Raw genomic sequence first — 15,482 nt, forward strand, 5'->3', positions numbered from 1 at the left:
CAGTTGGACGCACCTATAACAGAGTACAACATAATGACAGCGACAAGCTAGAGTGCCCCATAATCTATTGGCATATTCTTATAGAGCAGGAGGAGCTGAGCAGATTTAAAGGGGTATTCCAGTTACACAAAGTAGTATCTATGTTAGAGTTTTGCCGTGCAAATGGCTCACCAATATGTTATTACCAGTTTTGCTGCCTTTATCTGTAATAAAAAGTACCTTTTTTGGGCAGCCAGCCTTTTGTTTATTCAAAGTTTTCTATGGATACGACCTGTAGTTTTCTGTGCAGCATGGTCGAGCATGGACAGTTATTCTCTGCCAAGCTTACTTCCTCATAAGCAGTGGAAGTGCTCAGATGAATGATCGCATGCCTTCAAGTAAAGCAGAGACATTGGGGCAAATAAGCCCTGCCTCGGGAAGGCTCAGATCCGCCCACTTACTGGGGGGTTTGTGTTTTGGCTAGGGGCAGGCCGAGAGAGAGTCATGGGCAATGTAGTCAGAATGTTTTTTTTCCAGCTCATATGATGTAAGGGAAAGTGAATTTCACTGATACAACTGGTATAAGGTATACGTTCCACCTATCAAAATTATATCACTGTCGTTTGGAACGCTATATTACTGTTAAAACTAATACTTTATTAATTAAACACAAGGGAAGGGAAGGGGAACTACCTATATTAAAATACTAGGACACCATCTAACCAGTGTTCGGTCGATGATTAGGACCTATGGAGCCGCCAATAGCGGTACACGCGGCTATAGATGGGGTCACTAGAAGTGCCGCAACTAGTGCTGTACTGCAGGCTGGATCATGAGGCCATGGGGCCGTGCTGGATCCAATCCACCAGAAGTATGCACTGTGGCGCGGTCAAAGTGCTCTGAACCACTACCAGCTAATAGTGCCCTAAACTAAAGTTAAAATGGACTAATCCATTGATAAACATCTGCCTGCAGAAGCCGACCTCAATGAGAACCATCCGTTCAGGGTGAATCAGATGTCTGAGTGTCGGCTCTGCAGGCACGAATCAAGGGACACTAGGCTAAGCTGGGTGGAACAGAAGGCTTGATTGCAATTGCTCATCAGCTGCAGAGGGCTGAGAACCGCAGACCTCAACTGCAGTGTGAGCACAAAACAAGCAGTGTGATCATTGATTTATCACCACACCACGCTCGACGCGTTTCACCATACTCGGCTCGTCAGGAGCATAAAACTGTGGTTATGTGGACAAATGGTCAGAGCTGCTAAGCCTCCGTGACAGAGGCTGCAGCTGTCAATACGAGGTGGCCGGCCATTGGCGGCTCCATAGGTCCTAATCATCGACCGAACACTGGTTAGATGGTGTCCTAGTATTTTAATATAGGTAGTTCCCCTTCCCTTCCCTTGTGTTTAATTAATAAAGTATTAGTTTTAACAGTAATATAGCGTTCCAAACGACAGTGATATAATATAAGGGAAAGTGCCATAACATTAAGAGTGGAGAACAGATCAAAATGTGAGAACAGTAGTCGGAGAGAAAGGCAACGCTGGACACCTGTTTCTGTATGGGTTAAGACTGACACCTATTGCAGAGCAACACTGTAGTTTATGGGAAAAGATACAGTATAACCTAAAATGTATTGACTGAAGTCCCTGATCTTTCTAACTAAGAAGTCCAGTGGGTGGTCTTATTAGTGACTGACAGGCTTATTTGTCAGGGAGATGAGAGGCAGGCTGAGAGGCTGGGCCTCAGCAGTTAGCACTATGTATGACTGCTTCAACCTGCCACTGGTTGGCTTCAGTGGTTACACCATATGACCGCTTGTAGCTAATCAAGGAAGGGAGTCATAAAAGGCAAGCCGTGTTGCCAATATATTAGTATGACTAGTACTTAATTACGGGTGACCCAAGACTATGGTTTAAAGGAGTTATACCACAAATAAAAAAAATAGTAACTAACTATATCAATGCAAAAATGTGGCTCCACGTGTCATTTTCACCAATCATATTAAAGGGGTTAACCAACATCATACAACACCCCCCCCCCCCCCCCCCCCCCCCCTTCCCATGTGCCGGGTCCCTCAGAGGGAATATACTTACTCTGCTCCTGGACCCCGCACCGCCGCCAGTGTCGGGGGGGAGGGGGGAGCAGCCAATGGCAGGCGGGGATTGGGTAAGTATATTCCCTCTGAGGAGCTTCCCCATGTCCGCAGATTTAATACTGTGCCTGAGGACGGGGTTTACTCCCTGTACTTCTATTGTGAATGGACATGGCAGACCACGTTGTGCATACATGCCTTATAGAGATGGTTACCTGCCAACATGAGGTATACAGAAGAGGCACACGGTTTGGGTAGAGGAGATACGATTTCAATTCTGCAGTATTGTCATGGATTGGTTCTCACCTTTAATTTCTCGGAGTTGAGCAGTTCTTCCTTTATCTCCTTCAGACGAGCTTCTTTAATGGCTTGTTTAGTTACAGATCTCATTGCATCCTGTGGGAGAAAGTCACATCACACATGATACAAGTAAACAGAGGAAACTCGCGGCCTAGCAGACCATGCTCTTACAATACGGCACTGCCGGGAAACGCAAGATCAAAGTAGGCGCATGGAAAAAGACACAAATCCATTAGAAGGGAACGAGTCATCAGAAAATGACTTATTGTTTATAACATTTTAAAGAATGATTGATGATATTACTTTTTTTTTTAAACACGTTTTATTGAAAAAGAGTAACAAGGCAAGATTGTGGTACAATCAGGTGGACATAAGTCAAGAGTATGCAGTATACAATATCTTGTAATACAAAGGTATCATTTGTACTTATGCAAGTTGATGTATAAGAGCAAATCAATGCTTCTTCACATTTACAGCATGAATACAATAAATTGAGCCAATACATTAATAACGTGTGAGGTCTGTGTGTTATGACAAATTTAAGGGCCAATGGAGATCGCAGATCCAGGAAAAGTGGTTAAAGATGAATCACCCCAGAGACCCCATACTTTCTGGAGTTTGTCAGGACATTTCCTGTGAATAAATATTACATTTTCAAGAGGTATTACTTGATTCACTAGTCTTTTCCAAGTCCCTAGTGTAGGTAGATCATCTGCCATCCATTTAAGAGCAATTACCTTACGGGCAAGAAACAGAGTTTCGCTCAGGAATATTTTATTGTAATGAGACCAACCATCATTGTCCAAAATACCCAGCAAGCATACTTTAGGACATAATGGTATTGGGCCTATGCCCAGTGATGAAAGTACCCCAAGCACCTCCTGCCAGTATGATCTAATGTACCTGCACTCCCACATCATGTGCCAAAAATCAGCACTATTATGAGAGCATCTAAGACCACTAGGTTGAGACATTTTCCCCATCCTGTGCAGTCTAGTGGGAGTTAAGTAACTGCGGTGTAGCATAAATAATTGAATGAATCCGTTATTGACAGAGGGAGACACATTAGTGACCGCCTCCATCGCCTCTGGCCTCGGCTAGTATGGGTTGTAATGACATATGGTTACCTAAAAGGTAAGTATAGAGTGCAGATATTATACCTCTAGGTCCTTGTGATTTAATAACCGCAATTAAAGGATAAGAGGAAATGGCCCCTCCCTAAATTGTTCCTGGAGGGCATGTCCGATCTGTAAATATTTAAAAAAACTGGGTGCGTACTATACCATATTGCTCCTGAATTTGGGAAAAGGAGCGTAAAACTCCATTTTGATATAGGTCTCGCAATGTAGTGATTCCAGATGTTTTCCAGGTATGTGTCCCTTCTATACCCTGTAGGTGGGGGAACAATGGGTTATCCCACAAAGGTATGGTATCGGCCCAATCTTGATATTGACGTGATTTGGCATCTCTCCACACCTGTTGTGCCAGTCTATGGATCTGCAACATTTGCCCCGATAGGGATCCAGTGTTTTCAAGTACTGGCCACAAATTGGACAGACCTAGGTATTGTTGCAAATAGTACTCCATATTCTGAAGGGGTTCCTCGTTGACCCAATTAGCTAGGAACCTCAACTGCCCTGCGAGGAAATACAAATGAAAGTTTGGTAGCGCCGCACCTCCCTGTATCTTAGATCGTTGCAGTGTGTTCAATGCAAGTTTGTGTCTGGCCTTTCCCCAAATAAAGTTAACTATTAGAGAATGAAGGCGGTCAAAGAAGCTTCGGGATAACGGGGTGCAAGCATGTTCCAACATATATAGCCCTTTGGGTAATAAGATCATTTTTATTAGGTTAATCCTACCCATGATGGACAAAGGTAGGGTTTTCGACACCTTAAATTTGTCAGTAAAGATGGCTTCTAAAGGGGCAATGTTTTTGGAATAGGAGTCTTTCGGCACTTTAGTAATGAAAACACCTAGGTATTTAAAGTGGTCCACTATCTTGAGATTGTGATAAACCCCAGGCCAGTCGGATCGCCACAACGGCATCAGGGCCGACTTAGCCCAATTTATATGTAACCCTGAGAAGTGCCCAATGATGGCAATCGCTCGTGGTAGAGAAATGTCCATCTCACTCAAACAATATAAGGTCGTCCGGATACAGACCGACTCTGTCCTCTCTCCCCCCTAGCGCCACCCCTTTAAATGTCGAGTCCTGCTGAATTCGTAGAGCCAGATGTTCAAATGGCAATTGCAAACAGTAGGGGAGAGAGAGGACAATCCTGCCTCGTACCCCGCTGCAGGGGAAAAGATGAAGAGGCTGTACAGTTAACCATAATACTGGCCTAAGGATCTCTATATATTATCTGTACCCATTGTAGGAATCTAGGGCCAAAGCCAAACTTCTCCAGCGTTCTCATTAGGTAGGGCCATTCCAATGAATCGAAGGCTTTGGCCGTATCTAAGGAGGCCATTGCCCATTGTCTGTCGTGATGGGTTCCAATTTGGGCTATGACTTGTTCTCTGCGGAAATTTTTGGAAGTCAACCTTCCTGGTATGAAACCAGTTTGATCGCCGTGTATTATGCGAGTTATTATTTTGTTCAGCCTATTGGCCAAAATTTTTGTCAAAATTTTGTAATCTAAGTTTAATAAGGATAGCAATACTACTATGGACGCCTCATATAAGGAATCCGGTAATCTGCCCATCCGCCATGCCTCTTTAAACATATCTTTAAGCTGGGGACCTAAGATATCTACATATTTGGAATAAATCTCCAGGGGTAGCCCATCAGGTCCAGGAGATTTCCCATTCGCCAAACCATTAATTGCCTCCTGTATCTCCAAGGTTATATCCTCCTCTATCAAATTGCTGTCCTCTACTGTTAGTTTTGGGTAAGCTATCTCATCTAGATATATCCTCAAGCACCAGCTCTGAGTACGTCACGGTAGAAGTCAGCAAATCCCATTACAATGCCTAGGGCAGAGTCCCTAACCTCGCCACTTGGGATCTGTATGCTTAAGACCAGTGGAGCAGATGTATTCCTGTGGACTATGTGGGCTAGCACTCTTCCTGCCTTATCTCCCAACTCAAAGGCCTGTTTATAAAAAAATGACTTACGATTACTTTTTTCATGTAGATGGACCATATACATCCTACCCTTCTGTAACCAATCCTGTCTATTTGCTTCAGAAGGATCCGAGACAAACCTTGCCTCGGCTTCCTTGACACAAATACTAAGGGAGTCCTCTTTTTTCCGTGCGTCCCTTTTAATGTAGGAGATGGAGGATTTAAGGCACCCCCTGAGATATGCTTTCAGCGTATCCCACAGTTGCAAGGCATTTGTATCTACGTCATGTAACTCTAGGAACATTTGTAGTTTGTCTGGGATCCTATCTTGATCCGTCAGGAGGGTGAGCAAGAATGGATGTATTCTCGTCGCTATCTGGTTTTAACTGGCAGATACATTTTTGGCGAAACATTACCATTAAGGCTACTTTCACACTAGCATTAATATTTTCCGGTATTGAGATCCATCATAGGGTTTCAACAAAGGAAAAAAACACTTCCGTTTTGTCCCCATTCATTGTCAATGGGGACAAAACGTAACTGAACAGAACGGAATGCTCCAAAATGTATTCCATTTCGTTTTCATACCGGAGAGCAAATCACAGCATGATCTGACACAATAGAAAACAGATTCGTCCACCATTGACTTTGAATGGAGTTCATGACGGATCCGTCTTGGGTATGTTAAAGCTAATACAACCGGATCCGTTCATAACGGATGCAGACGGTTGTATTATTTAGGGATGAGTGAATCGACTTCAGATGAAACATCCAAAGTCGGTTCGCATAAAACTTCGGTCCAATACTGTACAGTTTTAGAATGTATTGGCTCAGATGAGCCGGTTATTACTTTGCGAAGTCTCGCGTGACTTCGCGTAATAACTTCATAGATTCATTTTTACTGTAAAAAAACATTTCCCGAACCAGAGTTTGGATTTTTTTTTTTTTTTACAGTAATATTAATCTATCAGTAACGGAAGCATTTTTGCTGAACCCTGCATGATCAGGCAAAACCGCTAGTGTGAAAGTAGCCCAAGATCAGCACTGTACTTCCATGTGTTCCAGTGAGATAGACTGTAATTTATCACCATCATCAGAGACATAATGCTGGTGACTATTTCTATTGCTGCTTCAAAGGAAGGCATCCAAACCCATTTCCTCGTGTCCTCAGCTATACTGGACTTACCCTGCAGCGATAGCGAAATCCTTCCACCTCTTCCATGCGAAACCTGTAAGGACGCAGCACACACTCCTCAGAGCTCCCTGTAAGAGAGGCATGGGACGGGAGATTACTATAGCGGAACTGGAATTGCACCGCACAACTCTCAGAAACCCTTTCCCTGAAATTCAAGTTACTTTATATCAATCAACTACTACTTACCCTATAATCGTATACGGGGAAAACACAGAAAATGTTAACACTTTCAAGACCGCAATTTTTAGTTTTTTCACTCCCTGCCTTCCCAGAGCCATAACTTTTTTATATTTCCGCATGAGGGCTTGTTTGTTGCAGTACAAGCTGTACTTTCTAACGGCACTATTTAATATTGCATATGATGTAGTGGAAAGCTGGAAAAAAAATTCTAAATGGGGTGGAATAGGGAAAAAAAGAAAAAGAACACAACTCTGAGGCAGTTTTATGGGTTTTTTGTTTTTACAGTGTTCACTATGCAGTAAAACTGACAGTTACCTACATTCTCTGGGTCAGAACGATTGCACCAATATCACATTTATACATTTTTATTCTTATGTTTTAATACAAAAAAAAATAATATCCTTTAATCGCCAGATTCTGACCCCCACAATTTATTTTATTTTTTTTATATCCAAGTCTACAGAGCTGTGTGAGGGCTTATATTTTGCAGGGCGATCTAGTTTCAGTGATATCAAGTTAGGGTGTGCCTGATTTTTTGATCAATTTTTTTTGCTTTTGTTTTTTTTGGGAAGGGAAGCAAAAAATTATAATTACCGGTAATTAGATTTTCCAGAGTCCATGACAGCACCAGGAGAGGGGGTCCTCCGCCCAGGACAGTAAACCCACAGATATTTAAGAAGGAGGGGCCTCTCCATTCCTCTGTGGTCTTCAGAGACGAAGAGAGCATCACTGATAATTATCCTTCTAAATCCATTGCGTTTAATTCATTGAATTTTTCTCTCTTTTTTTTTTTTTTTTGCTGTGCACCATAACCAAGACCCATCACTAACACCAAAACCAAGAGAGGGAATATAAGGGTGCTGTCATGGACTCTGTAAAATCAAATTAACGTTAAGAGTAATTATCATTTTTCCCTTCGTCCTATGGACAGCACCAGAAGAGATTTTAGAGATAGAGAGTTAGGCCTCATGCACACGACCGTATGGCTTTTTCAGTGTTTTGCGGTCCGTTTTTCATGGATCCTTTGTTCCGTTTTTTGTTTCCGTTGTGTTTCTGTTTGTTCTGTTTTTCCGTTCCGTTTTTCCGTATGGCATATACAGTATACAGTAATTACATAGATGAAATTGGCCTGGCCATAACATTTTCAATAGAGTGTTCAGCAAAAAACGGAACGGAAACAGAAGACATACCGATGCATTTCTGTATGTGTTCCGTTTTTTTTGCGGACCCATTGACTTGAAAGGAGCCAAGCACCGTGATTTGCGGACAAGAATAGGACATGTTCTATCTTTTCACGGTACGGAAATACTGAAATACTGAAACGGAATGCACACGGAGACACTTCAGTATTTTTTGCTGAACCATTGAAATGAATGGTTCAGTATATGTACCGCATACTGAACTACAAAAACGGCCAGTATACTGAACGCAAAATACTGTCGTGTGCATGAGTCCTTAGGGTGGGATAACAGCCTGCAAGACTTTATGCCCAAACGAAAGGTCAGAGACAAAAGAAAGGTCCAGTCTATAGTGCCTATAGAAGGTTAGACGCTTTGTAAATGTTGAGAATAGACGCATCTACTCTCTCTGCCCACCTTTGACCCCATGCTGGGTATAATGACCTCTGACCCCATGCTGGGTATAATTACCAGATGTTGATTTAGTTACATATTTATTCCCAGAGAATTCTTGTACAGTCACTCAGAATTGAGAAAGCTCGTAAATCTACAGTAAGTCCAGTTGCCTTGATTTATTCTTTACAGATATACCATGACCTGGATAAATGAGAACCTTCACAGACTGTAAACCGGCCAATTTGGAATTAAGGATGGCTATGATGTTTATACTTTTATTATAGGAAAAGGTTGTGGATTAGAATAAAATTTTTAATTTAGTTAATATTTTTAAAAACATTTTTATTTTATTTTTTACTTTTTTTTTTTACACTATTCCTAGGGAGCCCTGCCACCTGTAGGCCTCTGGAAAAGCCTCTGATATGTTGGTCACATCTGACCACCCATCTGAGGGGTTAAATGTCTGCAATTGCCTTTATTGACAATCGCAGACATTAGCCCCGGGTGTCTGCTGTAAGAAACAGCAAACACCGGTTGGCTAGGGTGCCGACTCCGCTCCAGAGCAGGGGCCATCTTTAAACACCGTACATGTACAGCAGATGTCAGGAAGGGGTTCAAGAGGTATTCCCATCTTGTAAACTCATGGCATAGCCTTAGGAAAGACCATCATTTTATGATCGGTGGGTACAGCCACTGGAACTCTCACCATTCACTGTTTCACCCTAGAGAGCAGCGCTCCTCACCACCTGGCTGTGCAGGGAACTGTAGCCATCGCCATTCACTCAAATGGGCACAGCAGATGCGCGGATGCACAGAGAAAGTCTTGAAGAGGCTCAAATCAGCGCTTAAACCCAGTATTAATGAGGATTCCCAAAGTTAAACCCTACGTATCGTAACGTGTTGCCAAGTATGAAATAGGAATACCCTTTTAAGACATATGAACTGTAGCACAAAGCTATATACCTCCACCCAGAGCCTCTTCGATATCTTTTAGCAGGGACAGTTCTGTATGTGCCACAAATGTAAGGGCCACACCGGGGTTATTGGCTCGGGCGGTCCTGGAATGAGAAGGTAGATATGAGGGTCATTACATAAGATATAAAGAGGAGATTTGGAAAACTAGAATCAAACTGTATAATACACACCTTCCGGCACGGTGAATGTAGGAGTCAACAGACAAGGGGAAGTCAAAGTTTAACACTGTGGAAACATTCTGAAAGTCTATCCCCCGAGACACGCCATACTCACTGTCCTGGCCTCTGGAAGACAAATGCAGCAGATGAGCAGGCGGTCAACGGCAACATGGAACCACAAGCCTCATATGAAAACCAAGTATTCGCATTGTGTCTCCGGTAAAAAGGAGTCATGGGATAATCAGAGCAGCAGACAGCGAAGCGGACCACATGAGGAATAATGGGACTGCAGCACGAGTCGCAAAAAAATCCAGCAATCTACATTAATTTATTAGTATGAGTAAATAAGTCTTTTTTTCTCACAGCGTTCACGGTTAAAATGGATAAAGGCCATAACTTTACTATACAGGTCAAGGCAAGTGTAGGGATACATAATATGTACTTTATGCACGTTTTGATTTAAATATTATTTATAAAATAAACTGAATTTTGGTATCTTTGCACAGTGTTTTTTAATGACTGTTTTTGAACATGATGAATGGTCACGTCTATATGACAGCGAATTAATGCCTGTGGATGTAAAATGTGTAGGCTAGACAACCCTAGGGGCGGTCCACGCTGCCTTCAACAACTTTTGGCTTCGGGAATGAGCTGTGCGTTTCTCTTTTCTACGTAGACAGCCCTAGGGGCCTTCATTAGGGGTCACCACCATGGGCTACTTCTGGTATTGAAGCTCAGCAGAATCGACTTAAACAGTGCTTGCAATACCGGGTACAAATCATGGGCTTGTTTTTGGGGAAGCCAAAAAAAAAAAAAAACACCCTTTTTGAAATCTCTGTCAGACCATTCACTATGTGCAGCATGTATAAATGGTGAAATATTAAAGGGGTTGTCTCACTTCAGCAAGTGGTATTCATCACATAGAGGAAGTTAATACAAGCCACCTACTAATGTATAGTGATTGTCCATATTGCTTTCTTTGCTGGCTGGATTTATTTTTTCCATCATACTATACACTGCTCCTGTCCAGTGTTGCGACCACCCTGCAATGCAGCACAGGTGGTCGCACTTGCACACTCTAGGAAAAAGCTTTAGCCTCTCTGGTGTGGTGGACTGTGGGAGCTCACATAGGCCGACACTTTTTCCTATAGTGTGCAAGCACGGCCACCACTGCTGGATTGCAGGGTGGTCGTAACTGTGGAACGAGAAGTCTATAATGTGATGGAAAAATAAAACCAGCCAGCAAGAGAAGCAATATGGACAATCACAATACATTAGTGAGTGCCTTGTATTATCTTTCTGTACCTAATAAAGGCTATTTCCTGAAGTGACACAGCCCCCTTTAAGAATAGACATATTAGGAATAAGTAAAGAATCTACTGCACCCACAGGGACGGATGAAAGTGGATCCAGCCCTTTATCTGAACCATGAAAACCTTGGACAATAGAGCCAATAGGAGGGCATGGAGGTTACAGGATGAGCATGCTCTAAGATAATAACACTGGTTTTATACATGTCTTACTTGTCCGTTTTTCTACCCTTTTTCTTGCCGGCCTGTTTCTTTCCTTTCGCCTTTGCTTCAGATAACGCCTGCTCATCTGATGCAATAATATAATCGTAGAAGCCCCTGTTAAACTGCGCAATGATGTGACACCTGCAGAGCAAGAAGAAGACAATGTCTCACATATCCACGTCTAAAGCGAAGAAACCATACTGTATACGTGTTAACACTCTAAACCGCCCATACCCGCTCTGCTAGCACTCTATTACCGCGCACACTTGTGTCATAGAGATGAATGCAGCAGCGGACATGAACTCACTCGCTGCAATGCAGATCACTAACATCGGATTAATAAGCGTCGGTTCCAAGGTACCAGTTAAAAATCAACTACTGAAGTTAGACGGAAATGGATCTCTGTACAGTATTAATCCGAAGTTATGAACGAAGCGACTTTGGATGTAGCATCAGAAGCTCCCTTCGCTCAACCCTAGTAGTGACCATGCCCGCCATTCAGGTGAGTGAAAGCACTGCCGGCTTACCGGGACTGCACCGGCAGCTCGGAGTTCAGCACGCAGGACGGGATACTGAACTGCTCCAGGAACAGCTTGAGCCGGTAACTCCTCTCCACATCATTCACAAATATAATAGTTTTCCCGCGGATGAGGGAGAGCTTAAGAAGCGTATAAAGCAGAAGAAACTTTTCCTCCTCCTCGCACTGGATGTGATACTGTGTGAGCTGAGAGCTGTCCGGTAACTGGGACTCCTCGAGCTTCAGGGTCACCTAGAGAAGAAGAAGAAACAAGTTCTATCACAGAGGTCACAACTAGGGATGAGCCAACCTAAACTTTACAGGTCTGGCGTTCAGGCACTAAAGGGATTCTGTTACAATGGAATATAACAGAATTTGTGACGGAATGCAAAACGGAAGACCTTAGGAGGCATTCCGTTTTGAATTCCATCATAATAGAAGTCTATGGACAAGCTTAACAGATCCAGCCGGTTTCCATTATGCAGGGAAAAAAAACAAAGTGCTCCATGACGGAAATCGGCCGGATCAGTTATGCTTGGCCATAGACTTCTATTATGATGGAACGCAAAACGGAATGCCTCTTAAGGTCTTCCGTTTTCCATTTCGTCACAAATTCAGTTTTAACGGAATCCTTTCAGTGCCCAAAAGCCGAACCTGTAAAGTTCGGGTTCCCTCAACCCTAGTCACCACACTACAAAAAAAAGACAGAAGCACTGCGTGCTGAGGAGCTAGCCACGCAGTCTGCTACAGGGCGCAAGATGCAGCTTGGTTTTATTTGGTTAACAGAAGCGGGTCTGACACAGGACCTTCAGCTAAAGAGGAGAGCGGCTGCAAAGAGCATTTGTCACACTGGAGAATCCAACGCGTCATGCAGCCCACTGATTTCAAGGAAACTGTAATGCTTTTTTCCCTCCTGTGGTGGCGCTGCAGGGGTACATTTTCAGCAGGTCGCTGGGGGTTCCAGCAACAGCATCCCCATCTGCGGACCATGTGCCTCACATTAACAGTAACCCAATAATGTACCTCCTCATACAATAGACAACATGGGGTTAACATGAGGTACATGAAGGGGTCATTTACCATTAATGCGAGGCACATGGAGGTCCAAACTGAGAAAACCATGTGCCTCACATTAATATTAGGTAATCGCATCATATACCTACTCACATAATCGGCAACATGGGGTTAATGTGAGGTACATGACGGGATACTAATTATGAGGTGCACGGAGGGGACAAAATTAATAACGCCATGTGCGTCACATTAATAGTAACCCCCCCCCCCCCCCCCCCATCAGGTACCTCCTCACATAATGAACAACATGGGGTTAATGTGAGGTCCTTGATGGGGTTATTCACTATTAATGTGAGGCACACAGAGGTCCAAATTGATAAAACCATGTACCTCACATGAAGCCCATGTTGTCCATTATGTAAGGAGGTAGCTGACGGGGCTACTATAAACGCGAGGCATATCGTCTTATCAATTTAGACTTCCATGTGCCTCACATTATTAGTAAGTGACTCAATCAAGGACCTCCTCACATAATGGGCAATCGGTAATTTGCAAAAACAATAAAAAATACTTACACATTAACCTCATGTTGCTGGGTGATGAAGTTAATGTATGGGTATTTTTTCAGTTAGTTTTTTTTTGTTGTTGCATGGTATCGAGTATCGCAATACTTTTCTTGGTATCGAAATCGAATCCAAATTCTGTTATCGTGACAACTCTACTTACTTATAGTCTCATCCACGTTGCTGGCACTGTACAATGATGCGGATTTGCCGCAAGAAAATCTGCAGCATATCGGTCCCGCGTGAAAACACCCTAAGGCCTCTTTCACACGAGCGATACGGAATGATTCACGGTCTGTTCAAAGAAAAACTGATGGTTTTGCAGGCAACTTGAATCGGTTTTGTCTGCGATTGCGTTCAGCATTTCAGTTTTTTTCCGTGCAGATGCGTTTTTCATGCATGTGAAAAAAAACTGAAGAACTATCTACATCTCCTAGCAAAAACCCATCGCGTCCGTATGTCCCATTTACTTCTTTGGGGCCAGAGATGCTTGAAAAAACGCACAATATAGAACATGCTGTGATTTTTCCTGAAGGCAGAGATGGTGCGTGAAATGAATGGTTCAGCATTCGCTCCGGATGCTACGCATTCACTACACACATCGCATCCGGATGGAAAACTTGCTCGTGTGAAAGAGGACTAACTAGATTTCTTTAAAGCTTCTTACCGGATTGTGCAGCACAAGTTTCTTTAAGGCCAGGACATCCTCATTGAATGTGGCAGACATGAGGTATGACTGATAGATGTTTGGAAGTTTGCTAAAGTTAGAGAAAAAAATAAATAAAATTATGACAAAGCGAACACGTATCAATCTAGAAGAAGTGGCATCCATGTCCCATCATTACACAACCACATTTGGTCCAGACCCATCCACTCACCACAGCAGGCTCTTCAAATCATCTTCAAAGCCAAATGAGAAGATCAGGTCCGCCTCATCAATCACCAAGACCTGGAGGCTCTCTCGCAAGCACAGGGTCTTCTGGTTTATGTGAATCAATATTCGAGAGGGGGTACCGACCACGATGTCTGGCTTCTCCATCAGGATTGGTCTAAGGGGGCACATATCTTATTAAGAAAAACAGATGACCAACTTAGTGGGGACAAATAAAATGCCATTCCGAGAATAGGTCTGACCTCTGAGCAGAGATATCTGCCTGGCCGGAGATGTCTGCGATTTTAATGTCTCGCGCACAGTAGGTTGTGAGCTGTCGGACCATTTGTTGAACCTGGTGGCCAAGTTCCTTGGTAGGTACAAGGATCAGGACTCGGACGGCCTGTTCGGAGACAGTCTGAATAAAGAGAATTGTGTGAGTTGACTGCTGGACACGTATTGTAGGGAACACGTTGTTGCCGGCAGGACATGGATGTGTACGCACCATTTTTGACTGCAGAAGGCTCTGTATTATGGGTATGGAGTAGGCTGCAGTTTTACCCGACCCGGTCCTTGCTCGTGCCAATAGGTCCTTGCCCTCCACGCCCAGTGGAATGGCCTTTTCTTGAATTAAAGTTGGCTTTTCCCATCCTAAATCTGCAACAGACTTTGAAAAAAAATACCAATGTAAGTAAGCTACACAGAGAACAGTGAAAGTAACTTCTAATACAAGGTAACATACATATAAATAGCCAAGAAACTGAAAAGTTTTTTTTTAACTTACCGATTCACCGATTCCCTGGTGCTGCTCTGGTCCCTGCTGCTCCTCAAACCAGAAAGGCCCACTCAGCCAACCAATGCCATTCGTGGTGACACGCCTCAGCCTGTGATTGGCTGAGCAGGCCTTTCCTGGCATGTCAAGTCAGGACAGGAAGTGCAGAGCAGCAGGGACCGGAGCAGCAGCAGAGAAAAATCCCCCTGGAAAACCCTGCTGATGTCCCATTCCAACACTTCCCGGGAGCCTGGTGCTCTCTCTTCTATCTGGTCCCTCTCCACAGAAATCACTTTCCTCAGCAACCGCCGACACTCCAGGTGTTGTGAAACTACATCTCCCATCATGCACACTTGCTTGGCTTTTCTCTAAACTCCCACACAGGTGGAAGGAGCATGCTGGGAGTTGTAGTTCCACAACAGCTGGAGTGCCGAAGGTTGCTGATCCCTGATCTAGGCAGTCACGTTACGTGTCAAAAAGGACCAGAAAGAAGAGAACGGGTACAGTCAAAATAGGAAGGATTAGGAACGGATGAAGTGAGCATCATTTTATTACTTTATACCAGGGATGGCCAACCTGAGGCTCTCCAGCTGTTGCAAAACTACAACTCCCAGCATGGCCAGACAGCCTACAGCAGGGCATGGTGGGAGTTGTAGTTTTACAACAGCTGAAGAACCGCAGGTTGGCCATCCCTGCTTTATACTGAA

General features: G+C 43.6%; 1 protein-coding gene across 1 annotated transcript in view; it reads right to left on the minus strand.

The window, feature by feature from the left end:
* The window catches only part of DDX56 (DEAD-box helicase 56), a 49,870-nt gene that overhangs the window by 17,440 nt on the left and 16,948 nt on the right, over nt 1-15,482 (minus strand). The window contains exons 2-11 of the mRNA XM_040414575.1: nt 14,509-14,670; nt 14,267-14,421; nt 14,011-14,181; nt 13,800-13,890; nt 11,566-11,807; nt 11,048-11,179; nt 9,537-9,650; nt 9,355-9,449; nt 6,629-6,705; nt 2,383-2,472 (exon numbers count right to left, since the gene is read on the minus strand). Coding sequence (XP_040270509.1) covers nt 2,383-2,472; nt 6,629-6,705; nt 9,355-9,449; nt 9,537-9,650; nt 11,048-11,179; nt 11,566-11,807; nt 13,800-13,890; nt 14,011-14,181; nt 14,267-14,421; nt 14,509-14,670 — 1,329 coding nt within the window. The remainder of the gene's footprint in view (nt 1-2,382; nt 2,473-6,628; nt 6,706-9,354; nt 9,450-9,536; nt 9,651-11,047; nt 11,180-11,565; nt 11,808-13,799; nt 13,891-14,010; nt 14,182-14,266; nt 14,422-14,508; nt 14,671-15,482) is intronic.

The sequence above is a fragment of the Bufo bufo genome, chromosome 1, assembly GCF_905171765.1.
Source record: "Bufo bufo chromosome 1, aBufBuf1.1, whole genome shotgun sequence".
Lineage (NCBI taxonomy): Eukaryota > Metazoa > Chordata > Amphibia > Anura > Bufonidae > Bufo > Bufo bufo.